The sequence below is a fragment of the Natrix helvetica genome (assembly GCF_964273705.1).
Source record: "Natrix helvetica genome assembly, chromosome: 1".
In the NCBI taxonomy this organism is placed as follows: Eukaryota; Metazoa; Chordata; class Lepidosauria; order Squamata; family Natricidae; genus Natrix; species Natrix helvetica.
Genome location: NC_138548.1, coordinates 12,689,050 through 12,716,618, shown reverse-complemented (window position 1 = coordinate 12,716,618; position 27,569 = coordinate 12,689,050). Strand labels below are relative to the sequence as shown.

The window sequence follows — 27,569 nt, the reverse complement described above, 5'->3', positions numbered from 1 at the left end:
GGGGTTGCCATGGGTCAGACACAACTTTGCAACTAAGAACATGAAGCGATATCGTCTGTTATGGTACCCTGAGAATTACGAAACACAAGTGCCCCATAACTGTTTACACCAGTGGGGTTCTCTATACCTGTTTCCCGCCGTCTCCTGGGGGCCACTCCTCACAAGGGTTCCGCGAAGGCTCGAAGAAATGTTATGATTTAAATCTTCAAGTCTTGGGGCCACAAAAGGTATTTAAAGGAGGCCCGTGATGAAGAAAAGGGGGAGAACTTCTTTATTATGGGTAGATTCATTTCCTCTGCAGGTTCCCTTTGGGTGGCAGCCCAACCCAAGACAACGAGGGAGCACCATTGGCTCGCTTGGGTTCAAACTTACCCCGTCATGGACGAGAGCTTTCCACGTATGCTCCAGTTTCTTGATTAACCTGGAACAAACAGACAAGCAAAGGATTGAGAGAGGCAATGGGAGAACCAAATGAAAACAGAGCCACAACAGCCATTCTCTTCTCTGGGTGCACTCAGGGCGTGGTCAAAAAAGTCAAGGCGAAAGCCATAATGACGCCGTCAAAGTTCCACTCACTAGTGGACTGCACTTTTAACTGGACTTCACCCCTCTCTGCTCTCCACCAACAGAGTCAAAGGATAAAGGATGAAGTTGAGCAGGAGTAGGGGAAGTCCGTGGACTACAAGATCCATATACAGGTGGTCCTCAACTTGCAGCAGTTCTTTCAGTTCAACGTTACGATGTCACTGGAAAAAAGTGACCTGTGGCCGTTTTTTCACACTTAAGACCATTGCAGCATCATGTGATTCACATTCTGGACAACTGACTCATATTTATGACGGTTGCAATGTCCCGGGGGGTCACGTGATTTCCCCCCCCCTTTTGCAACCTTCTGACAAGCAAAGTCAATGGGGAAGCCAGATTCACTTAACAACCGTGTTGCTACCTTAACAAATGTGTCAAGAGAAGTCGTAAAATGAGTCAAAACAGACTTAACAAATTTCTCACCTAGCAAAATAATTGGGGGGGGGGGAGGCTCAATTGTGGTCGTAAGTCAAGGACGGCCTGTATTTTGACAACCATATGGAAAAGGCTCTGATGTTGGGAGAGATGGAAGCCAAAAGAAGGGGACGGCAGAGGATGAGATGGTTAGAGATTGTCATCAATGCAATGAGCATGAATTTGGGCAGACTCAAACAATGGAGGACAGAGGGGCCTGGCGTGTTATGATCCATGGTGTCATGAAGAGTCAAACACAACTTGGTGAGTGGACAACATCAACAACAACAACAACCGTAGGCTACCATGTGAGGAAACAGAGAAAGAAATACAGAGGTTAGTCAAACTTTCTATATTTCGGGTGGAATCCAGATCTTATTGGTAGTCCTTGACTTACAACCAGTTCTGGAGTACCAATGGATGCACATCCCCTGAAGTCACATGATCGCATTTCAACTTGGCAACTGGCTCAACTTAATCGCTGGTCGAAGTGTTCCACAGTCACGTAACTATGATTTATGACCTTTTTCTGATGGCTTAACGCCTTTTCAGCCAACCTCTGGCAAAAAGCACCCATAGAAATACATTGATTCAATTAACAACTGTGGTGCTCCCTTAACGACCACTGTGCTCATTTAAGGACTGCCGCAAAAAAGTCATAAAATTGGAGACAGTCATGTGGGTGATTTAATTTACAACTATCATGAGTTATGATGGAAATTCCGGGCTCTATTATAGCAATAGCACTTAAGACTTATATACAGCTTTGCAGTGCTTTTACAACCCTCTCTAAGCAGTTTACAGAGTCAGCCTCTTGCCCCCAACAATCTGGGTCCTCATTTTATTGACCTCGGAAGGATGGAAGGCTGAGTGAACCGTGAGCCTGGTGAGACTCGAACTGCCAAGTTGAAGGCAAATGCCAGTCAGCAGAAGTAGCCTGCAGGACTGCCCTCTAACCACTGCGCCTCCTCGGCTCACTATGATTATAAGTCAAGGATTACTAACTGGTACTAGATGACTAAGGATCAACGGAAAAGAATGGCCTGCAGTTTTGCAAACATGACTAATGAAACGTCACGGAAAGAACATCCCCTTCCAGGCCGGTGACTTTGCATCAAAGGCTAATCATAGAAGAGCTAAGAGCATGTTGGAAAGGAGGCCCAGTGATCAAAACCCACAAAGGCTCCTTTTGATGGATGATGGCATTAAGGAAAACGATGCAACGTTCCAGAGATCAGAAGAAAACAATTTGTCCCTGAGCCTTTCCCTTCCAAAACTGTAATAATGTCTAGATGTGGATCAATTGGAAATTGCTCGATGGAATGCAACACGCTATTCTATCGCAGTGATGGCTAACCTTTTCCCCATTGTGTCTCAAAAGCAGGGGTAGCGCAGGGGGGTTGTGTGCAGGTATGCCCACACCCATAATTCTATGCGTGTGACCCCCACCTTCCCCCTGCTTTCGGTGCACAATGGACCTGTTTTTCGCCCTCCCCAGGCTCCAGTCTTTCTAGGAGTCTGGGGAGGGTGAAAACGGCCTCCTCTACCCCCGCCAGAGGCCCTCCGGAGGGTGAAAAATGGTCCTATGGGCAACCCAGAAGTCCATTCCCAAACTTCCTGTTTGCGTGTTGGGTTATTTTTTGCCCTCTGTAGGCTTCAGGCATACGCGCTGGAGCTGACAGGGCAATGCCTCGTGTGTCCTAACAAATGGCTCCGCGTGCCACCTGTGGCATAGGTTCATCATCACGGTTCTATTGTGTCAAAGGAAAGAAAAAGAACTAGTTCACCCAACATGGTCTCCTACAAGGAGCCTGATAGAAAAGAATAAAGAGATTCAAAAGATTCAAAAAAAACCCTCATTTTCTTTCACTTAGTACAGATAGTCCTTGACTTATTGCCAGAATTGAGCTCAACATTTCTTTTCTTTTTAATTTTTTTAAACATAAAAGACAACATAAAAAATTCTCATCCATTAGCTCAACATTTCTGCTGCTAAGAGAGACAGTTATTAAGAGAATTTTGCCCCATTTTACCACCTTCCTTGCCATAGTCAAACTGAATCACTGCAGTTGTGAAGTTACCGCAGTAACACGGTTGTAAAGTGAATAGGCCTTCCCCATCGACTTTTGCTTCTCAGAAAGGAACAAAAGATGAACAAAAAATATGAGCCAGCCGTGTGCAGCAGCTGCCAAAAAAGCCAACACAGTTCTGGGCTGCATCAACAGAGGGATAGAATCAAGATCACGTGAAGTGTTAATACCACTTTATAAGGCCTTGGTAAGGCCACACTTGGAATACGGCATTCAGTTTTGGTCGCCACGATGTAGAAAAGATGTGGAGAGTCTAGAAAGAGTGCAGAGAAGAGCAACAAAGAGGATTAGGGGACTGGAGACTAAAACATATGAAGAACGGTTGCAGGAATTTCTTATGTCTAGTTTAATGAAAAGAAGGACGAGGGGAGACATGATAGCAGTCTTCCAATATCTCAGGGGCTGCCACAAAGAAGAGGGAGTCAAACTATTCTCCAAGGCACCTGAGGGTAGAACAAGAAGCAATGGGTGGAAATTAATCAAGGAGAGAAGCAACTTAGAACTGAGGAGAAATTTCCTTAGTTAGAACAATTAATCAGTGGAACAGAAGTTGCCTCCAGAAGTTGTGAATGCCCCAACACTGGAAGTCTTTAAGAAGATGTTGGATAGCCATTTGTCTGGAACGGTATAGGGTTTCCTGCCTAGGCAGGGGGTTGGACTAGAAGACCTCCAAGGTCCCTTCCAACTCTACTATTGTATTGTATTGTATTGTATTGTATTGTATTGTATTGTATTGTATTGTATTGCGATAACTTGATCCCTGGGATATTGCAGCTGTCATAACTACATGCCAATTGCCAAGGCCACGTGGCCATCCATGGGATGGATGCTGAAATGGTTGTAAGAATGAAAAACCAGTCATAAGACCCTTTTGTTCAGTATCGCTGTAACTTTGAATGGCTGCTAAATGAATGGTTGCAAGTTAGGGATTACTTATAATAAACAAAGGCTGAAGAGTTTCTACCTTGAGTTGTCAGATTTTCTGTTCTTCAGATTCTGTATTTTAACATCTATTTTTTGGCATTAAAACCAGGGGTGGGGTTGAAGAATTTTAGCAACCAGTTCTCTGCCCAGTTGCTTGGTGGGCGTGGCCATGATCTACTCAGCCTCCTGCACCATGGTGGGGAGGGCATTTTCGAAGTCAGCCTTTGGAGGTTTTCCTCGAGCCTCCAGGAGGACGAAAACGGCCTCCCCTGGGCTCTGGAGGCCCCCCGGAGGCTGGAAACAACCCCGTTTCCAGACTTCTGGAACTTCCGAGAGGCCTGTTTTTCGCCCTCTCAGAGCCTCCGGGCGGGCCATGCACTTACCCGGCATCCAAAATGGGCCGCGTGGAAACTCCTGGGAGGGGAAAGGAGGGTGGGGCCAGCCAGTCCTTGCAACTACCGGTTCGGCAAACCAGATATAAAATTAGCATCCAGTTCACCCCAACCGGTCCGAACTGGCTGAATCCCACCCCTGATTAAAACTCATTGTAGAAAGCCTGTGTGAATCAAACGTCAGCTAGGAAAGATGCAAAAGGTGATCACATGAGCTCAGGACCCTGCCACCATCATAAAGGCATGCCAGTTACAGGGGGCCCAAATTTCGATCATGTGACCATGAGGATGCTGCAACGCTTGTAAGTGCAAAGATGGGATGTCGTTGTTTTTTTCAGTGCTACTCAAACTTTGAACTGTCCCTAAACGAATCATTGTAAGACAAGAACCACCTCTAATGTCCTTGTTGTTAAAATACATATTTTAACTGTTTATAAAATAAATGGCCAGAAACTCAGAAAGTTACACATCTCATGAGACTCGTTAAGGTCAGCAAGATGGACGGCATAGAAATTGAATGAATGAATGAATGAATGAATGACAAAAAGAAAGAAATGCTCTGAGCTCTCAAACAGGAAGAGGGATAGCGCCTACCTGTAGGATTGGAGGATATCGATGATCCCAACATGCAGAAGCAGACGCTCTCCTTTGCCATTCACTGCTGGAATACCCCCCATTCTGAAAGCACAAAGGAGAGAAAATTAGTATCTACTTGCTTAGTTAAAGTAACAGCCACTTTGATCTAGTGGTCAAGATTAGAAAGTGGGAGACATGAGTTCTAGTCCTTCCTTAGGCATGAAAGCCAGCTGGGTGACTTTGGGCCAATCGCCAGGAGACTGTGAGTTCTAGTCCTTCCTTAGCCATGAAAGCCAGCTGTGTGACTTTGGGCCAATCGCCAGGAGACTGTGAGTTCTAGTCCTTCCTTAGCCATGAAAGCCAGCTGTGTGACTTTGGGCCAATCGCCAGTAGACTGTGAGTTCTAGTCCTTCCTTAGCCATGAAAGCCAGCTGGGTGACTTTGGGCCAATCGCCAGGAGACTGTGAGTTCTAGTCCTTCCTTAGCCATGAAAGCCAGCTGTGTGACTTTGGGCCAATCGCCAGTAGACTGTGAGTTCTAGTCCAGCCTTAGCTATGAAAGCCGGCTGGGTGACTTTGGGCCAATCACTAGGAGAGGGTGAATTCTAGTCCTGCCTAAGGCATGAAAGCCAGCTGACCTTGGGCCAGTGACTGTGAGCCAGTCACTCTCAGCTCAATTCACCTCACAGAGTTGCTGTTGTGAGGAAAACGTATGTTGAAGGAAGAAGGCGTGTTGGCAATGTTTGCCACCTTGAGTTATTTATAAAATAGGAAAGGCTGGATACAAATAAATAAACAAAGAAGGCAGTGGGTGCAATGCCCAGTTTCCATTCCTCTAAACACAGTGGGGTTCCAAAGCATGCTTAAAATGATCTCCCAGCTGTGCGAATTGCCTCAAGATGCGCCTACACTCCTGCTTTCTTCTCCTCTCTCTCTCACGCACAATCAAGTATCATTAAATCCAAGGGAGTAATTATTACAAAAATCTACATGGACCGGTCCATCCTTGGAATAATGTAAGGTCACGCTGTTGATCTGCATGTGTGACACGCAGAGACATTTTGCAATTGTGTGTATCAACCAATAAGTGTAGGAGAGCCTTTATAAATCGGTTCTGGATCGTTTTCTTTGCTTTAAAAAATAAAAAAAAAACCATTGAATGTACTAAGGAATTGCTGCGATGAATGAAACTACGCACGAACAGTTCCACTAGGACAGGCTGTGTTCTGTTCTGCAATTGTTGGTTTTCAACTTTGCACACCGCCCAGAGTCACTGTTGGGAGAGGGGTGCCACAGCTAGGTAATTCTTCAACTTACAATCACAATTGGGACTTGAACGTCTGCCACTTAGCAAGGCGATTGTTCAATGAGTCATCACGGGACTGTGCCCGATTTTTGCCGCGGTTGCTAAGCGGAACGTGGCTTCGTTCATTCACTTTCATTATCAGAAGCCAGCTGGGGGGGGGGTTGTCACAAATGATGATCTCTTGTCCCCAAGATGCAGCGACCACTATAAATGGCAGTCTTCTCTGCCATTGCCCTCACCCTGTGGAATATTCTCTCCCCCCCCCCAATGAGGCAGCTCCCCCCCCTTCCTGGTTTTCCAGAAAGGAGTCGAAACATAGCTTTTACAATACAAGACAATAGCAGAGTTGGAAGGGACCTTGGAGGTCTTCTAGTCCAACCCCCTGCCTAGGCAGGAAACCCTCTACCGTTTCAGACTATGTCCCTTTCCCTTTTTACACCATATTCCACCACCCCCCACTTTCTAGTTTTCCGTTCCTTTTTAAAAATTTCTCTTTGTATTTTATATTTTGATAAACCGATAAAAAGTTACTAATAGCCTAAAAAACCCAAACCCCTGCCTACGAAGCCTCTTGTGGAGAGCCTAGAGGAACATTCAGCCCTGGGTCTGGCTGATGCCCTGAAAGCCCTGCTTCCTACCTGTCAACTAATTTTAACGGTGTTACATCATCCTTGCCTCTTTTACCTTTTTAACTTTTATGTGCTGTTTTTATATTGGAATATTTTATTATATACAGGTAGTCCTCGTGTCAACCCTGAAGCCATTTTAGAGCATCTTTTTTCCCCCTCTATATAGAGTTTTTTTATTTTTTCATTTTCATAACATATAATCCACATGTATACTATTACATAGCCAACATTGTATTGTATTTAAAAAATGTTTACATTAATTCATCTTACCATCAACTCCCAAAAACAATTATTGGCTCTTCTGTCTCGCCATACACCATATTTGTCACTTTCTTCTCCCTCTCTCCTCCCTCTCCCTCTCTCCTTTCTCCCCTCTGTCATCCTTCTCTTCTCTACTTCCCCTTTCTCTCTCCTTCTCCTCTCTCCCCTTTCCACTCCTCCTTTCTCTCCTCCTCTTACCCCCCCCCCTGCCCTCTCTCCTATCCCTCTCTTCTTCCCTTATCTATCTCTCTGCCATTTTGGAGCATCTTCAGGGCTGCCATAGCTACACTAGTTGGAGCTGTGGGTGGAATAGAGATAGCTGGGGACTTGTAGCCAAAATAAAATTCTTTCTCCTGGGAACCAAGGACATTCTCACCAGGTGCTGGGGAGGCTTGGACTGGAACCAATTGGGGTTGGGGCTGTGGGCAGATTGGGCCGTGTGATGCACACGTGGACTGGGGGGGGGGAAGAACTTTGACTTTTAATTTGGGTGGGGAAAACTGTGGGAACTTCAGAGTTGGGTTTTCACCAGATGTACCCATAGGATGTGCCTAATAAATCTGTACTTTGAGGAACAGCTAGGCCTCAGAGGTGTGATTGCATTGGGTCTGTTACTTGGAACAGTACAACAAATACCATATTTTTTGGAGTATAAGATGCTCTGATGTGTAAGACACACCTAGATTTTGGGGAGGAAAAAAAAGGAAAAAATATCTGCCTCTGCCTCCCAGCAATTTGCCTCCTTGCAAAAAACAGTACAGACAATATATACTGCTTGTAGTGTTATATTTCAGACTATACTTGTACAGATGCTGTTAAAATTCATATGCTTTCTGGAAGTATAGTTATTCTCTGCTATTTAAAAGAATAGCACTTTTTAAAACAATAGCACTGGGCCTCTTCAAATCAAGCATTTATTTTAAGAAGCTTCTTCATTTTGTTAAGTTGTCTAGAATAATAATAAAGCAGTCTTTTAAAAAATAAGTCTAATGATTTGAATATTCTATAGGCATTTATAGTTGTTGACTTACCTCCTTGCAGCAAACAGCCTGATTAGCACAAGAAAAAAAAAGCTGCCTCTGCCTCCTGGAGCAAACTGCACATTTCACTTTCAATTTCTCCCGATCATCAGCTGTTTCAGGCTGCAGGGATTGCTATAGCTCAGTGATGGTGAACCTATGGCACGCGTGCCACAGGTGGCACACGGAGCCATTTGTCAGGGCACGCGAGGCGCTGCCCTGTCAGCTGGCCAGCGTGCATGCGCGCGCTGGCCAGCTGACTTCACCTTTTTAAAAGCCATTTTTTGCCCTCCCCAGGCTCCTATAAAGCCTCTGGAGCCTGGGGAGGGTGAAAAGAGCCTCCCCCGTCCTCCCAGAGGGCCTCCAGAGGCTTCAGGGACCATCTGGAGGCTTCCCTGAAGCCTTCGGAACGCTTAAAACAACCCTCCGAGCAAACCGGATGTCACTTCCGGTTTGCTCAGAGGATCCTTTTGAGTGCTCCGAAGGCTTCAGGGAAGCCTCCAGATGGTCTATAAAGCCTCTGGAGCCTGGGGAGGGCGAAAAAAGCATGTAAAAATGGGGGAGGTCGCGCGTTGTGCACGCATGCGCACTGGGGGGGTTGCGCATTGCATTATGGGTGCGGCATGCCCGCACACGACCCCCCTGCGCTCCCCCCACTTGTGGCACGCGAGCCAAAAAAGGTTCGCCATCGCTGCTATAGCTTATTGAAGCATCGCAAGCCCCAGTTTGCTGCAAAGAGGTAAATTGGTGGGAGGCAGAGGCCAAAGGGTTGGGGCCGGTGGGTGGGTGGGGCTACATTCAGTGTATAAGACGCACCCAAATTTTCACCAAATTCTTTTAGGGGGGGAAAAGGTGTGTCTTATACTCCGAAAAATAAGGTACTTGACTTACGACCATTCAGCTAATGATGGTTCAAAGGTCCAATGGCACTGAAAAAAGTGACGTATGACATCTCTCATACTTATGACCGCTGCAGCATTCCCAGGGTCACGTGATGAAAACCCAGATGTTTGGTAACTGGCTCTTATTTATGATGGTTGCAGTGGCCCCCTTTTGCAACCTTCTGACAAGCAAGTGAAGAAATCAGATTCACTTAATAACCGTGCTACTAATTTAACAACTGTAGTGATTCACGTTAACATATGTGGCAAAGAAAGTTGTAAAATGGGGCAAAATTCACTTAACAAACTTCTTGCTTAGCAACATAAATTTTGGGCTCAACGTTATGTGGTCATTCTGTACCACCCAGAGCCCCTGAATGAGGGAGATGGACAGTTCAAAAATATGGAAAATAAAATAAAATTCAATACATGCCTGTTGCGCCAAGCATCCAAATCAAGTGATTTGTTTTAACGACGGGGGCGATTTGCTTAACTGCAGCAAAAGAGGCGTAACATTGGGCACAACTCACTCAACGACCACAGGAGGCGGAACTGGAAGGTATTAGATGGTTCCGCCCCAAGCGCCTGATGGAACCAGATAGGTTCCAGACGGAGCTTGGGCCACCTCCTGTGGACCTGACCCGCCCCCGAGTGGAGGACCTGGTAGACGCATGGAATAGTGCGACTACCGGGGCCCTAGACCGGGTGGCGCCTTTGCGGCCTCTCCTGCGGCGACGAACCACCCTGGCCCCTTGGTTTACCGAGGAGCTAAGGGTGATGAAACGCCACAAGAGACGCCTAGAGAGTCGTTGGAGATCCTCCCGTTCCGAATTTGACCGAGCACAGGCACGAGCCTATTTGAGGACGTACCTCGTGGCATTAAGAGCGGCCAAACGTCAACATTGTGCCGCTCTAATTGCGTCCGCAGATAACCGCCCTGCCGCCCTGTTTCGGGTGACTCGCTCCCTCTTGTTTGAGAGACCGCGGGAGGCCCCTTTACAGGGTAGAGCAGAGGAGTTTGGGAAATATCTACAGGACAAAGTCGCTCAAATCCGGATGGGATGGGCCCCTTTCAGTGGTTCAGTAGAGACGCCCGTGGCGAGTCTTGAGGGACCGCTTTGGGAGGAGTTTGACTCGGTTGCCATCGAGGATTTGGACAGGTTGCGTGGACGTCTGCGACCCACCACATGTTTATTGGACCCGTGTCCCTCCTGGCTTGTACTGGCATCCTGGGAGGTTACGCGCGACTGGCTCCTGGGCCTAGTGAACGCCTCATTGGGTGAGGGGTCTCTACCGGCCGCCTTGAAAGAGGCGGTGGTGAGGCCCCTGCTCAAGAAGCCTTCCCTGGACCCAACGGACCTAGTCAATTATCGTCCTGTCTCCAACCTTCCTTTTTTAGCGAAGGTTGTAGAGAGTGTGGTGGCACAGCAGTTCCCACGTCACCTGGAGGAAAATGATTATCTAGACCCGCGCCAGTCCGGCTTCCGACCCGGGCACAGCACGGAGACGGCCTTGGTCGCATTGGTTGATGATCTCTGGAGGGCCAGAGATAGGGGTTGTTCCTCTATCCTGGTCCTATTAGATCTCTCGGCGGCGTTCGATACCATCGACCATGGTATCCTGTTGCACCGGCTAGAGGGGCTGGGAGTCAGGGGCACCGTTTTACGGTGGTTTGGCTCCTACCTCTCTGACCGGACGCAACGTGTGTTGGCAGGGGAGCAGAGATCGACCCAGAGGCCACTCACATGTGGAGTGCCACAGGGATCGGTGCTCTCGCCTCTCCTGTTCAACACATACATGAAACCGCTGGGCGAGATCATCCGTGGTTTTGGGGTGGGATATCATCTGTATGCTGATGATACTCAGCTATACATTTCCACCCCGAACCACCCCAATGAGGCCGTCGAAATGATGTCCCGGTGTTTGGAGGCCGTACGGGTCTGGATGGATGGCAACCGACTAAAACTCAACCCTTCCAAGACGGAGTGGCTGTGGCTTCCGGCCTCCCGGTTCAACCAGGTGCTCCCATCTCTGGCCATTGGGGGCGTGCAACTAGCCCCCATGGAACAGGTGCGCAATTTGGGCGTCCTCCTAGATGCCCGGCTGTCCATGGATGACCATGTAACAGCCGTGGCAAGGGGGGCGTTCCATCAGGTCCGCCTGATGCGCCAATTGCGCCCCTTATTGGACCGGGATGCCCTACGCACAGTCACCCATGCGCTAGTGACGTCTCGCCTGGACTACTGCAATGCTCTCTACATGGGGCTTCCCTTGAGATGCACTCGGAGACTACAGTTGGTCCAGAACGCGGCCGCGCGGGTGATTATGGGGAGGACTAGATACTCCCCTGTAACACCTCTCCTGCGCGAGCTGCACTGGCTTCCTGTGGTCTACCGAGTGCGTTTCAAGGTTTTGATTATGATCTTTAAAGCGCTTCATGGCACAGGGCCTAGTTACATGCAGGATCGCATCCTGCCCCACATATCCCTACGACCAATTCGCTCACACAGAGAGGGACTTCTCCGGGTGCCGTCCGCCAAACAGTGTCGGGGGGCGACACCCAGGAGCAGAGCCTTCTCTGTGATGGGCCCAGCCCTGTGGAATGACCTCCCCCGTGACATCAGGATTACTTCCGATCTCCGCTCCTTCCGTGTACAGCTGAAGACCCACCTCTTTCAATTATCTGGCCTGGCTCAACCGTAATTTTTTCTTACTCCTCCTGACTGTCTTTTTAAATTTTAAATTTTAATTGTACATTGGGTTTCTTACAATTGGGGTATTTTAATGGTGATTTTTAACTGTCTAAATGTTGTAATTTGTTACCTCCTCCGTGCATGTGTGTCTTTGTATATATGTATGTTTATGTGTCTGTACACATGTTTTATGTTCTATATGCTCCATTGTACGCCGCCCCGAGTCCTGCCTGGAAAGGGAGCGGCTAATAAATTCAAATTATTATTATTATTATTATTCCTTAGAATTTGAAATTCATGTGGTCATATGTCGAGGGCTACCTATGGTGTTACAGCTCCCATCATCCCCAGCCATTGCCGTCCCCGGGGAGGAAGCTCACGCTACGCACCCCGATTTGGGCTTGCGCTCGTTTACCGAGGGCGTAATAGGTTAGGCGAATTCTTTGCGGAGGCAGATTTAGCTGCGACTGGGGAATCTGAGAGGCCCCTAAATCTGTCACTGCAAAGAATTGGCTGAATCACCGCGAAGCATTAAATGCTGATGAGCTTTCAGCACAATGGCCTCTCATTTAGGGCAATGGGAGCTGGCAATTGTCCAGGGGCTTCAGCTGTTCCAAATTGCCTTCTCCAATATGCCTCATGTTCTGAAATCTCTCTTTAGCATTTGAGATGGGAGACGATCCCTCTCTCTCTCTCTCTCTCTCTCTCTCTCTCTCTCTCTCTCTCTCTCTCTCTCTCTCTCTCTCCCTCCCTCCCTCCCTCCCTCCCTCCCTCCCTCCCTCTCCCTCTCTTTCTCTTTCCCTCTCTCTCCAGGGATCCCAAAAAAGCTCCAAGAGGAAGAAAAGGGAAGTCAAGGAAGGGCACTTAAACACAATCATCCCCCCTCCCAAAAAAAGGGGTTGTGAGACCCCAGGGAATTAACATCTTTTTATTAGAAACACCTAGCTCAGGGGTGTCAAACTCAAGGCCCACAGGGTGCTTAAATCTGACCTGCAGGGCCAACCTAAAAACAACAAAGGACCGTCTCACGGTGCCTCTGGAAGCTAAAACGGGGCACAGGGGGGGCTGCGTGTTTCTCCCATGCCCCATTTTTGCCTGGACGGCCTCCTGCAGTACTCTGCCAGCCAAAATGGGGAATGAGGGGGAGACATGAAGCCCCCCCCTGCCCCATTTTGCCCGGCAGGGTGCTGAAGGAGGCCATCCACGCCCAAAAAGGGGCATGGGGGATCTCATGAGGGGGGGGGGCTGTGCCCTGTTTTGGCCAGCAGGGTGCTGCAAGAGGCGTCCGTCCCGTGTTCACCCTTCCCTGGCTGGCCTGCGGAGAACTCCAATGCTGATCCTTGAAGAAATCCAGTTTGACACCCCTGACCTAGCTCAACTGGAGGGTCCAACTGTTCCCAGAATGGCAGAAAACAAGCAGAATAAGCTACTGGCAGAAGAATCAGTTTGATGTAGTGGTTAAAAGCACCAGGCTAGAAACTGGGTGACTGTGAGTTCTAGTTCCATCTTAGGCATCCAGTCAACTGGGAGGCTTCGGAGCAGTCTCTTGCTTTCCACTCTAGGGAGGAGGTGACAATGGCAAACCGCTTCCGAAAATGGTGCCAAGGAAACTGGAGGGGGCTTTTCCGGGTAGTTGCCAGGAGTCAAGACCGACTTAAGATATACAGAAAAAGCCTTACCAATCCAAGGAACCATCTTTTCAGTCTGAGGGGGAAAAAACCTGGGACAGTGACCTGCATTCTCAATTTCGGGGGTTTTCAAAGGGTATGAAGAGTCATGATGGTGGATGGGATGGTGTGGTGAAAGCTCTGTTTTTTATATCCCACACATAAAACATATAAAAAACCAAGTGGAGCTTCAATTGAAAGATTGTGGTCACCATCCTTGGCACTGAATTTTAGATAGAATCTATGGTGCAATAAGAAATACGGATCTGAACATTAATGTCTGGAAGACAAAAGCTGTTGTATTTGATGGGAAATCGAATTGCAAAAAATGGCCAAAAAAATAATAATGAAATTGCATCAATTAACATCATTTGAATAAAGATGTTATGCAAATTATGTACTTTATTTTTCAGATGTGTACGTTGCCCAACTCTCAAGAGGCAACTCAAGGTGGTTTACAGACATTGGATAAAATGCAGAATAAAACATTAAAATAATCAATACAGATCTTAACATGTCACTTTTGACCATACCCTGTGGATGCCCAACCTCCTTGGCTACCAATTTCTCCGTATCCCCAAACACTCCAGATCATCAACTCATGGCCAACGCAACCACATCATTCATAGAATTGCAAGCTCTGAGCCAGCACACTAAATACTTCCTTGCGTCAACCGTGAAGCTGATCTGACCGGAGCCATCTTGGGGCGTCAGTGTTGCCCCACTGAAGCTGAGGGAAAGGGAGGGGGGATTAGAGATAGAGGGGTTTGTGTAGCCAAAATAAAATATTTTCCCTTGAGAACCAAGGACATTCTAACACCTGAACTGTGGAAGGAGGAGGTGTTGTAGCCTGCAGACTCAGACAGTGAGGAGTATGGGGAGGAACCTGGGCCAGTCCTGGAGTCTGGGGAAGGCTCTGATGAGGGCTCTGCGTCGGAAGCAGAGATGGGGGCCAGGGCTGTCTGACAGTTATCAGCTGCCTTTGGAGTTGGAGATCAGTGGGGCAGAAGAACAGCTGGAGCCTGTTCCCGATGTGTGCGTGCGCAGAGCTGCCAGGAGAAGGGAACAGCTAAGGAACTTGGGAATAAAGGCCCAGATGGACGGTGAATGGTCCCTCCCATAGGGAATAAAGAGGAGCGAAAGGGGAGGGGAGTTTGCCGGAGACAATTAGTTCGCTTAATTGGTTCGTGACTCTCCGAGACTCCTTGCCAAGTACAGCACAACTTTGCGTTTTGCAGATATCGGCCTGGCAGCTTTCCAAGCCAGATAAGGTCTGTGACTATAAATTCACCCTTGAAAGACTTTGATGGACGTGAATGAGCAGAGTTCACAGTAACTTCAATAAAAAGAGGTTTTGTTGGGAGTCTGCTTCGTGGTTTGGGAAAGCCTAGGTCAGAACAGGAGGGGAGGTCACCAGGCAACCAGACAGTGTCTTGATTGGACCATGTGACTGATTGTTTGGGGGCTGTGGGAAAACTTTCTCTTTTAGCTAGGTGAAAAGCGAAGGAAAGTTTAGAGTTGGTTTTCACCAGATAGGTGCCGATATGGTATATCCAATAAAGCTATCCTTTGATAGCTTCATTGCCTCGTAGTTTTCTTTGCTATGGATTTCTTACTTGGAACCTTAACATCTGTTCCAAAGTGTCAGCAATACGATTTATGATCTCAATCGAGCTCAAAATTTTTGTAGCTAAGCAAGAGAGGGAGTTTTGCCCCATTTTACGACCTTTCTTGCCACTGCTGTTAAGTGAATTAGTGAGGTTATTAAATTGGATTATGTGGTTGTTAAGTGAATCTGGCTTCCCCACTGACCTTGCTTGTCAGAAGGTTGCCACAGTGATCACATGACCCGACACATTGCAACCATCGTAAATGCATGCCAGCTGCCAAGAATCCGAATGTTGATCCCTGCAACAGTTGTTAAATGTGAAAAAAGGGTCGTAAGTCACTTTTTTCACTGCTGCTATAACTTCAAATGGTCACTAAATGAACAATTGTAGGTTGAGGACTACCTGTACAGGTAATCCTTGACTTACAACCACAACCGAGCCCAACATTCCTGTTCCTAAGTGAGAAATTTGTTAAGGGAGTTTTGTCCCATTTTATGACTTTGCTTGCCACATTTGTTAAGTGAATCACCGCAGTTGTAGTAAGACAGTTAAGTCAATCTGGTTTCCTCACTGATTTTGCTTGTCAGAAGGTGGCAAAGGGGGATCACAGGACTCCGGGACACGACTGCTGTCATAAGTGTGAGTCAAGCATTCAAATATAAATCTTGTGACCAGGGGGAAGACTGAAACGGTCAAGTGTAAAAAATGGTCATAAGTCACTTTTTCCAGTGCCGTTGTAACTTCGGTCACTAAATGAACCATTGTAAGCCGAGGACTACCTGTACTCAAAACTGCCTATGCGACTTACGTGTCATCCGTGTCGATGGGTTCCCCTCGAGCAGCCCCTCCCTGGATCGACTCCATGGCGGTGGAATACAGAGCCTTCTGTCCCACGGGGCGTTTTTCATCGGACATGCTTTGGGCACCGTCAACCTGTCGTTCCCGCTCCAGCTGGTCTATGTTGTGCACCCCAAGGAGCAGGCTGTAATCCATGATTTTGAAACTTTCCAGCACCTGGCGGTTACGGGAGAGAAAGGTGGAAAAGCTTTTAGACTTAGAATAACTTTAATTGTCACTTTGAATGGCATACATTAAGCGGCATACATTAAAATGAAATTGCATGGCACGCTGCTCTCAGAGGGTCACCGCTACATAAATATAAATAAATACACCTGCGTGTGTGTCTGCGTGTGTGTGTGTGTGTAAAGGGAAGCAGTATGCTCCCGCCCACATTTGGGCATACGAGGTGCTTTGACAAAAGAAAAAAACACTTAATCATTCCCCTGACTCAGCTGATAAGGGAGGAGAGCTTGTGGCTTAGAGGTTAATATAACTGCTGTCAGGCCTGCCGTCATATTCCTTTTTTAGGATCTTTGGCCTGCCACACTTTCTATTATTTCACTATGCTGTTTCATTAGTGTAGTAATTGGGAGGGGGAATAAAAAGGAGTAGAATTGTGGATGTGTTGTTGTCATTCTTTTCTAGAAGCCCAAGGTCATCTTTTGTCTCCGCATCTCGACACCTGACCGGAACCAGCAGCGTGGAGATGCCAGCGTGGAAGAAGAAGATTGGACCATGTGAAGGATTTATGGGTGTGGGAATAAGATGATGAACTTTCCACTGGGTGGAATCCCAGGAAGTTTTCAAATTTGGGATTCCACAGTTCGTTGCCAACATGTCTATCTTATTAAATTGGAACTTTAAGGATAGCTCTGCCTTGGACTTTGATTTAATTCTGCATGATATTTGTAACGCTGACAACTGCCTAATATGTAAAAACAGCCCAAGTTCGAATCCCAGTAAGGGTATGGCTAGCTGATGAGAGCTAAATACCTTGAAATAGATCTATACTACTCCCTTTATTTATCAGCAAAAATGCAACACACACACACACGTGTGTGGGGGTATATACGTCATATATATTATATGACACAGAGAAACAACACAGTCTAGTTAAGATGTATATATATATATGGCGAAAAGAAAGAATCCTGTGAGTTCACCAGATGGATGGACTAGGGAACAAAGCTGTTACAGAATCGGGAACTCCTGCTAGAAATACTTCAAAACCTCCCACCACAGCGGAGCAACAGAAATAGACCATAAAGTGCAGAGGTGATATTCATTTACTTTCCCTACTGGTTTGCAAATGGGAGCGCATGTCTGCGCATGCGCTTTGGCTTGAAAATATGCCTAAATAGGATGGCATAGAGCCAGGGCGGGCCTACCCACAATTTCCACTACTGGTTCGGGTGAATTGGTGTGAGTGGGTGTGTGGGGTCTCTAACAATGCTTCGAGCTCTAAGCACGTAGCGCTTATAAGCAGTATCCTGAATAATGGGAAGTGAGCTTCCAACGTACGACCACAATTGAGCCCACATTTCTGTTGTTAAGTGAGACATTTGTTAAGTGAGTCTTGCTCCATTTTACAACCTATCTTGCCACATTTAAGTAACTCACTGCAGTTATCAGGCTAGTAAGGAGGTTGTTAAGTGAATCTGATTTCCCCACTGACTTTGCTTGTCACAGAGGTCGCAAAAGGAGATCCCATGACCCCGGGACGCTGCAACGGTCATAATTATAGACTAGTTGCCAAGTGTCTGAATTTTGATCAAGTGACCATGGGGATGCTGGGACAGTCGTTAAGTGTGAAAAACAGCCATGAGTCGCTTTTTCCAGTGGCGTAACTTCAAACAGTCACTAAATGAACTGCTGTAAGTCAAGGACTACCGTATTTTTCGGAGTATAAGATGCACCAAGATTTTGAAGAGGCAATTTAAAAAAAAAAAGTTTTTGTACTCTGCAGACCTCCCCAAAATGGTACATTTTTCGCCAAAACGGGCCTGTTTTTTGTCAAATAAAGGGCATGCATAGCCTTTATAGAGTGCTCCTAGGGGCTGGAGGGGGGGGAGGCAAAAACGAGCAAACAATGGCCTGTTTTTCACTCATTTCTGCCCTCCCCAGCCCCCAGGAGCACTCTGGAAGCCTCCTAAAGGCTATGCACGATCATTTTTTGCAAAGGGGGTGGGGTTTCAGGAGGCTAAAAATGCTGTATTCAGTGCATAAGACACCCAGATTTTCACCCTCTTTTTTTTGGGGGGGGGGAGGTGTGTCTTATACTCCAAAAAATACAGTACCTGTATTTCTCTCTCCTCCTTGCTGGGTTGTTAACAATATATTACTCTGAGCTCAGGATGGCCTGTGACCTCTTTGGACTTACCAAGCAGTCCCTCTGCAGGGTCTTCACCACAGCGTTGAAGGTGTCCACGTCCAGCATGATGCCCTCGGGCATATCCTGCATGAAGTCCAAGTCTTTGTAGGTGGGGCTTGACTTTTCCTTCTCTTTCTTGGACGCCCGGCGTTTGTAGGTGGAGCCCTTGAGGTCGTATTTCAGGTGCATCTTCACCACCCGGGGAAGGATGTTATTCATCACCACCACGCGGATGTTTTTGCCCCCGGATTGGACGCAGTAGAGACCGTAGAACTTGGGCAGCAACGTCCGTGGATTCTGGTTCAGGTTCTGAGGGGAGATTTTAAAAGGTACATCGAATATGCTGGGCATAAGACCTGATTCTTGACCATCCAACTTTGCACCTGAGGTAAACTAGGGCCCTTCGTGGAAAAGAAACTGCATCCTCCCCTGGTTATAAGTCCTTGATGGCGAACCTATGGCACCTATGGAGCCGTATTTGGTGGCACGCCAGCTGTTGGCTGATATTTCACACTTCCAGAGGGCCAGGGGAAGCTGTTTTCGCCCTCCCCAGGACTCAGGAAAGCCTCTGGAGGCTGGGGAGGGCGAAAAACAGCCCCAACGATCCGTTTCCAGCTTCCGGAGGGGCCTTTGGAGGGTCGGGGGAGGCTGTTTTCGCCCTCCCCAGGACTCAGGAAAGCCTCGGGAGTCTGGGGAGGGCGAAAAACAGCCTCAACGAGCGAACGGGAAGTTTGGAAACGATCCTTTTCCAGCTTCCGGAGGGGCCTTCGGAGGGCCGGGGGAGGCTGTTTTCGCCATCCCCAGCCTTCAGGAGAATCTCCAGAGTTCGGGGAGGGGTTGCGTACATGCGTGCGAGGGGTTTGTGTGTGTGTGTGTGTTGCACACGCATGCAGAGTTGGGCAGGGAGGCTGAATAGGCCCGGACGTTTGTGCAACTTTAGCACGCCGTAAGAAAAAGGTTCGCCATCACTGTTATAGGCCTTCTGAGGTTCCCTTTTTATTATTTAGCCTACTTTTATTATTCTTATAAGTAACTCAAGGCAGCAAACATACCTAATATTCCTTCCTCCTATTTTCCCCACAACAACCCTGTGAGGTGGGTTGGGCTGAGGAAGAGTGACTGGCCCAAAGTCACCCAGCTGTCTTTCATACCTAAGGCGGGACTAGAACTCACATTCCCCTGGGGATTGGTCCAAAGTCACCCAGCTGTCTTTCATACCTAAGGCGGGACTAGAACTCACATTCCCCTGGGGATTGGTCCAAAGTCACCCAGCTGCCTTTCATACCTAAGGCGGGACTAGAACTCACATTCCCCTGGTGATTGGTCCAAAGTCACCCAGCTGTCTTTCATACCTAAGGCGGGACTAGAACTCACATTCCCCTGGTGATTGGTCCAAAGTCACCCAGCCGGCTTTCATGCCTGAAGCGGGACTAGAACTCACAGTCTCCTAGTTTCTAGCCGAGCACCTTAATTACTAGATCAGACTGGCTCCTATTCATTTGTCTGTGGAGATTCTCAGTCATCCAGGTCATGGTTGTCCCAAAGGTGCTTTTTCAAGAGGCATGTTGGATTTTTTGGTTTTTCTTTGAAGACGTTTAGCTTCTGACTGAAGAAGCTTTTTGGATGAGAAGCGAAAACGTCTTCAGAGAAAAACTAGAACGTTTAAATGCCTCTTGGAAAAGCATTTATATGTCAACTATCTCATCATCGACACTGGCTGGGCTGAAAGTCCTGTTTCTAGGACAAGCCCCTCACAGTTGTAGTACATTGCTTGGTTTCATGTCAGCATACACTAAATTTAGTTACTGACATACATGTGTTGACTGTCTATTCATACAACTCCAAGACCAGAACATCCTAGAACCTATGATGGCGAACCTATGGCACGCGTGTCCGAAGTGGCACGAGGAGCCATGTCGCCTGGCATGTGTGGCTTCTTATGAGTTTCTGGCACGCATGTGCGCGCAACGATCAGCTGGCCTTCGTGTGTGCGGCAGTGCCAGAAAACTGGAAGAGCTAGTCTTCCGTTTTCCTGCATGAGCATGCGCGCCAGTAACCAGAAGACCAGCTGGCCGGCACATATGCGCGCACCAGAAAACAGAAGTTCATTTTTTGATCTGCGCATGCGCCCTGGGCAGCTTCTCTTCCGGGTTGCGGCCCAGATGAGCCCGTGCATATGTACACGCTCCTTTTTCGGTACTCGGTGCTGAAAAGGTTGGCCATCCCTGTCCCAGAACACATTCCATTCACATTCTGGGCCAGGCCAATTCGTACATCTGTTCCTGGAATGATCTAGGGGTTTTCTGGATTTCAATTCTTTTCTGGAGCTTTTACTGGTTTGGGATTAAATTCTGGAAAACCAGTCTCCTCTGCATCAACAGGGCCTCCTGGAGAAAACAGCCGTTCGGCACCAGCAGTGGGATTCACTTCCCTTCCCTACCGGTTCGCAAATGTGGGCACGCACGTGCGCGCATGCTTCACTTACGCGCGCCACATCTGCACATGCTCACTGCCTTCTGTGCATGTGCGGTGCTTACGCATTACGTCAGGGTGAGTGGGCGGAGCCTCCCACAGCAGCTGCTACCGGTTCACCTGGACCGGAGAGAACCAGCTGAATATCACCCGTTCTTCCTTTTCATGTAGATCAGTGTTTCTCAACCTTGGCGACTTTTAAGTCCTGTGGACTTCAACTCCCAGAATCCCCCAGCCAGCGCAGCTGGCTGGGGGATTCTGGGAGTTGAAGTCCACAGGACTTAAAAGTCGCCAAGGTTGAGAAACACTGATGTAGATACATTTCCCAAACTTTTAAAAGAAACAAGGTCGGATACGCACCATATAATAACCCGGAAGAAGTTTCTGGAGGAATTCTGCCTCTTTGTGCATCACAGTCTTGATGATGAACTCATCGTCGCTGGTGACATAAAAGAGGGAGCCGCTGGCCCCAGGATTGGAGAGCTCGATCAGCGGCTCGTTGCACAAGGAATACTGAGAAGGCAAGAAGAATTCAAGCGCAGGTAGGAAACAACGTCAATAGGCTTCTCCCTACCTGCCCATCCCAGCTGAAAAACCCTGACCCATGCATTCCATAGGTCAGGGGTCGTCTCCCCCCCAACCTGTGGGCCACAGCCCACTACCGGGCCGTGGCCAATCGCCACCGGGCTGTATGAGTGGGTGCTTATTGTTGCGGGTGCTTGTGGCCCCCCCTCGTGTGAGCATCACCACGAACATTGCAGGAGTTTACACACACACGCTTGCCCCTCCCACAAAATCATCCACCACCCCCAGCCAACCTGGAAAGGTTGGGCAACTCTGCCATAGGTTATGGGGCAATACATCCTAATCCCAATTCAGGTAGTCCTCAACTTACAACCATTTGTTAACTGGTCGTTCAACGTTACATCTGCACTGAAAAAAAGTGACTTGGGGCTGATTTTTACACTAACGGCTGTTTCAGCCTCCCCAACGGTTCACACGATCAAAATTTGGGCGCTGGGCAACTGACGTGTATTTATGACAGTTACACTATCCTGGGGCCGTGATTTATAGCCTTCTCCACTGGTTTCTGATAGGCAAAGTCAATGGGGGAAGCCAGTCACTTTAACAACTGCAGTGATTCCCTTAACTGTGGCAAAAAGCATCGTAACATGGGGCGCAACTCACTTAACAACTGCCTTGCTTAGCAATAGAAATGTTGGGCTCAGTTTTAACCATAAATCGAGGACTACTTGTGCTTTTTTTTTTTAAATTTCCAAAGTAATAAAATGAGAAAGATAAGCAGATCTTACCAAATAATCATCCGGACGAATGCCAAAAAGTTCTCGAAAATAGCGGAAAGCGACGGGGGCGTATGTTTTGAACCTGAAGTCAGGATAATGATGCGCTGGAGTGAGGTTACTGCCTTCGCTAAATTTTGGAAAGACAGAAACAGATGTTTGCAATGAACAAGACACAAACTTTCATTTCCGCTTTTCCTACAGTTGATAATGAAATGCATCACTTTTATCACTGGTAAGATACAAAGGCCTTCCATTTTGGCTATGGGGGGGGAGTGTAACTTGAGTTTACCTAAGGAACCGTTTCACACATTCAAACACACACCATGTTATTGGCCTGCCCCACTTGCACCGATAAGAAGGGGTATACTGTGGACCCCATTGGTCAAGGAATTCTTGCAGGCAAGGTCCAGACAAAGAGCCTTTTTTTCCCCTGATTCCCACCCTTTAGAACATATCATGGCCCCTGAGGTGAGGTCCATTCCCACCCGCTTAGCCTTCTGGAAGGGCCTTAAAACCTGGTTCTGCCAACTGGGCTGGGGTCCCAATGGAAGTGTTTCATGTTGGGGGGTAGTTAGTGCAGGGGTCTCCAACCTTGGCAACTTTTAAGGCATGTGGATTTCAACTCCCAGAATTCCCCATGCTGGCTGGGGAATTCTGGGAGTTGAAATCCACAAGTCTTAAAGTTCTCAAGTTTGGACACCCCTGGTATATACCAACTTTATCATGGTAAAATGAACTTTCTGTTGGCCGACTTCAGTTCCCTCTTCATGTAGCCCAGCCTCCCTTTCTCATAGCAGGACATTACCTGGGAAAGAAAATGCTCTCCACTACGTAGAAATCTTGCATCAAAACATCCCTCTCAGGCTTGGAGCTGAGGTTTCCCACCGTATAGCCAATCCCCAGCTGGATGGCCCCCTTCAGCGTGGTTGACGTGGTCTATGGCAGCCAACAAAGAATAGGTTGAGTTGAGTAAGGCTTCCCTTAAGATGTCTGTAGAGATTCACATTCATCCAGGTCATGGTTGTCTCAAAGGTGCTTTTTCCAAAAGGCAACTGGACTTTCTTGATTTTTTGTTTGAAAGTGTTCTCATCCAAGAACTTATTTAGTTCTAACTGAAGTTAGAACTGAAGAAGCTTCTTGGATGAGAAGTACTCTTCAATATCTTCATAAATGACTTACCGTATTTTTCAGAGTATAAGACGCACCGGAGTATAAGACGCACCAAGATTTTGAAGAGGTAAATTAAACATTTGGCACTCTGCAGACCTCCCAAACCCTCTGCATGCCTCATTTTTTGAAGCAAAAAAGGTGGGGAGGGCTGTTCCTGGGCAAAAATGAGCAAAAAACGGCCTGTTTTTCGCAAAAATGGGCCTGGTTTTTGCCTAAAAAAGGGCTTGCATAGCCCTTAGGAAGTGTGTAGAGTGCTCCTGGGGGCGCCCCAAAAACGTGCAAAAAATGGCCCGTTTTTCGCTCGTTTTTGCCCTCCCCAGCCCCCAGGAGCACTTTGCAGGCCTCCCAAGCCCTCTGCGCGTCCATTTTTGTGAAGGGGCGGGGTTTCGGGAGGCCAAAAATGCTGTATTCGGTGTATGACGCACCCACATTTTCACCTTTTGGGGGGGGAGGTGTGCCATACTCTGAAAAATACGGTAGCTGAGGAAACAGAAGGGGAACTCATCAAATTTGCAGATGACACTAAGCTGCCAAGAATAGCCAACATCCCCAGAAGACAAACTCAGGATCTAAATGGATCTGGATAGACTGGACAATGGGCCCTATCCAACAAAACAAAATTTAATGTGGAGGAAAGCAAGGTTTTACACTTAGGCAAAAAACAATCAAAGGAACAAGTAGAGATTAGGCAAAACCTGCCTCAAAAACAGTAACTGTGATAGGGACCTTGGAGTCCTAAGTGGACGATCATTTGAATGTGAGCCAGCCGTGTGTGGCAGCAGCCGAAAAAGCTAATACTATCCTTGATTGCATAAACAGTGGCATGGGATCCAAATCCCATGAGCTATTTATTAGTACCGCTCTACAATACCTTAGTAAGACCACACCTGGAATAATGCATCCAGTTTTCATCCCCACATTACAAAAAAGATGTTGAAGCTTTGGGAAAAGTGCAGAGAAGAGCAACTAGGATGATTAAGGGCCAGGAGACAAAAACGTATGAAGAACAGTTGCAGGAAAATTGAGTATGGCTAGTTTAGAGAAAAGAAGGACTAGGACAGGGGTGTCCAAACTTGAGAACTTTAAGACTTGTGGACTTCAACTCCTATGCTGGCTGGGGAATTCTGGGAGTTGAAGTCCACAAGTCTTAAAGTTCCCAAGTTTGGACACCCCTGGACTAGGAGATCCTTCTTTTCTCTAGACTATAAAGAACAGGGGGTCAACTTATTTTCCAAAGCACCAGAGGGCAAGACAAGAAGAAGCAATGGTTGGAAACTAATCGAAGAGAGAAGCAACGTGGAATTAAGGAGGAACTTTCTAACAGAGAGGATATTTAACCAGCGGAGCAGCTCATCTTCAGAAATTGTGGGGGCTGCATCACTAGAGGTCTTTAAGAAGAGACTGGAGAGCTGCCTGTCTGAAATAGTATAGGGTAGGGGTGTCCAAAGTTGGGAACTTTAAGACTTGTGGACTTCCACTCCCAGAATTCCCCAGCCAGCCATGCTGGCTGGGGAATTCTGGGAGTTGAAGTCCACAAGTCTTAAAGTTCCCAACTTTGGACACCCCTGGTATAGGGTCTCCTGTTTGAGCAGAGGGTTGGACTACAAGACCTCCAAGGTCTCTTCCAGTTCTATTCTGATTGATTGAGAAGCAAAACGTTTTCAAAGAAAAAAAACAAACAAGAAAGTCCAATTGCCTTTTGGAAAAAAGCACCTTTGGGACAAATTAACATAGGTAAAGGTAAAGGTTCCCCTCACACATATGTGCTAGTCGTTCCTGACTCTAGGGGGATGGTGCTCATCTCCATTTCAAAGCCAAAGAGCCAGGGCTGTCCGAAGATGTTCTCCGTGGACATGTGGCTGGCATGACTAAATGCCGAAAGTGCACGGAACGCTGTTACGTTCCCACCAAACAGGTGGTCCCTGTTTTTCTACTTGCATTTTTCACGTGCTTTCGAACTGCTGGGTTGGCAGAAGCTGGGACAAGTCATGGGAACTCTCTCCGTTACGCGGCGCTAGGGATTCAAACTGCCAAAACTGCCAACCCTCTGATCGACAACTTCAGCATCTTCGCCACTGAGCCATCACGTCCCTGTAAGAGTTGCTGATCTGTACGTTACAAAATTAACATGCAGGTCAGCAACTATTCACCAGTTAGGAGCAACACTTCATAACAGTCAATATGGCGTTGAGATGAAGTTGTTGGACCAGAAAAAGGGAGAGCCAGCTTTTATTTCTAATATAAGGCTTTTAGTCAGAGGGAATTTTAAAGGCTTCAGGAAAGTAGCTTTGGGCTTAATCATGCAGCCTTCCTCCATCTTTTACCAAGACTCTCCAGAAGCAGGGATACTTAATTTTGGGATAGAGCAGAGTGTGGCGGAACCTGAGTCAGCCCCAACTTATCCCTTCTTATTTCCCCATCAGAACATCCACCCTCCAGGAGACCAGACCTTCTTGTACGTCGTTTCCCCTGACGCGTCAACTCCTCGGTGGCCTATCTTTTTCCCCTGGCTGGCTCCCGGCTGCCCTGTCAGCGATGTTGGCTGGAGAAGGAAGGAGAATCAAAGCAAGCAGAGAGAAAGCGCAGAGTATTAATTGTCGGTCCTGAAAGAACGTTGAAAAGCTCTTGTTAGATTTAGGCCAAGTTTCATCTCAGTTCTAAGATCTCGTTTCTCCCGGGAGTCAAGCTGATCCCTTTCAGTGCTTGCGAAGAGGAGTCAAAAGAGCAAGGCTTCTGCCACCCATTGTTCCTCTGCGCTGCCACAGCATGGAGAAAACATGGAGACTTTAAAGCTGAAAACTTTTTGTAGACCTGCTCTTTACGCCATCTAAGTTAGCGGCCACCACGTCATCTTGTAGTTACAAGATGCCACGAGCTAATTTGTGCTGTGCGAGGAACTACCCTAAATCTCCTCATCAGCTTCATTTATTTAGAAAGAAAAACTTACCCTGGTTCTCTATGGAGATTCTCAGCCATCCAAAGGTGCTTCTTTTCAAGAGACAACTGGGCTGTCTGGTTTTTCTTTGAAGACATTTTTGCTTCTCATCCAAGAAGCTAACTGGATGGTAGGGAACGGAAGGATTAATATTTCCTGCAGACTGCTTGGTCATTTGCATTCATTTAGAGCAGTGTTTTTCAACCTTGGCAACTTGAAGATGTCCGGACTTCAACTCCCAGAATTCCCCAGCCAGCATTCGCTGGCTGGAGAATTCTTGGAGTTGAAGTCCGGACATCTTCAAGTTGCCAAGGTTGAAAAACACTGATTTAGAGAGCCATTGAGTAAACGACCAGATGTCTGCAAGGGGTATAAAGCCCTCCATTCCCCACCATCCAGTCAGAGCTGAAGAAGCTTCTTGGATGAGGAGAGAAACGTCTTCAAAGAAAAACCAGAAAGTCCAGTTGCCTCTTTGGAAAGAAAAATAAAGCATCTTCGGGATATGCTGGTTCTCCTTCTCCGTACCAGGCAAGACTTATAAACCATGTTCCTATGACAGGTCAAAGGACAACGGGAAGAGTCCGAGATTCCATTCAGCTGAACCTCCTGGGTGACCTACGGTAACAGGAAAAGGCCGGATCCTTCCGTTCAGTTTGATTTCACGGCATTTCCAAACTCTGCATCCAGCAGCCTGGCCTTAGAATAGTCTTAAAGCAGCTGGCAATCTTTAAAAGCCATTTAATCAATCGTTTAATAAAGCCGCCACGCTCCAAGTGGGGAGAAATAAGAAATGGATTGGCTGGGAAAAGCAGCTTCAGCACTTTCTGTAGGAATGCTGATGCCGCTTCCTAAACGACGGTGAAGTACTTCTTCTTGTTATAATTATGCGCTAAAGAGCCAGGAGCAAAAGTGAGTCTAGGGCAGGGGTGGGGAACTGTGGCTCTTTTGCGACTTGTGGACTTCAACTCCCAGAATTCCAGAACCAACATAGCTGCCTCAGGAATTCTGGGAGTTGAAGTCCACAAGTCGCAAAAGAGCCACAGTTCCCCACCCCTGGTCTAGGGGTTCCTCAGGCAAAAGCAGATTAAGAAAACGACTCCAGAGGAAAGCCCTAACCTTACTCTCCTGAAAGAAAGACTACTGGGGGGTCTCCAAACGTCGCAACTTTAAGACCCATGGACTTCAACTCCCAGAATTTCCCAGCTAACCTTAACCCTGTGATCTGGTTGATCTCACATGGCAGAGCAAATTAAATCAATGAGCCTGTGGCTGGATTCATATTAGGCTAAATCATGGATTATGAAATCCAACAAAGCTTCAAGGCCTTAAATTATATGGCTTCAAAATCACAATGGCTGGGTTGCTATAAACTGCTAAATTAGGAGGATGTAATTTGCCCCAAGGGCCGTATCTAGTGTGCCCTGCTCCAGA

At 47.4% G+C, this 27,569-nt stretch overlaps 1 protein-coding gene across 5 annotated transcripts in view; it reads right to left on the bottom strand.

Moving 5' to 3' along the window:
- The window catches only part of PIP5K1C (phosphatidylinositol-4-phosphate 5-kinase type 1 gamma), an 88,921-nt gene that overhangs the window by 29,179 nt on the left and 32,173 nt on the right, over positions 1-27,569 (bottom strand). For all 5 annotated transcript variants that reach the window (XM_081958860.1, XM_081958862.1, XM_081958858.1 and 2 more), the window contains exons 3-10: positions 25,653-25,745; positions 22,839-22,969; positions 22,043-22,160; positions 21,090-21,242; positions 18,267-18,566; positions 15,855-16,060; positions 5,000-5,083; positions 373-421 (exon numbers count right to left, since the gene is read on the bottom strand). In XM_081958860.1, the coding sequence (XP_081814986.1) occupies positions 373-421; positions 5,000-5,083; positions 15,855-16,060; positions 18,267-18,566; positions 21,090-21,242; positions 22,043-22,160; positions 22,839-22,969; positions 25,653-25,745 (1,134 nt within the window). The remainder of the gene's footprint in view (positions 1-372; positions 422-4,999; positions 5,084-15,854; positions 16,061-18,266; positions 18,567-21,089; positions 21,243-22,042; positions 22,161-22,838; positions 22,970-25,652; positions 25,746-27,569) is intronic.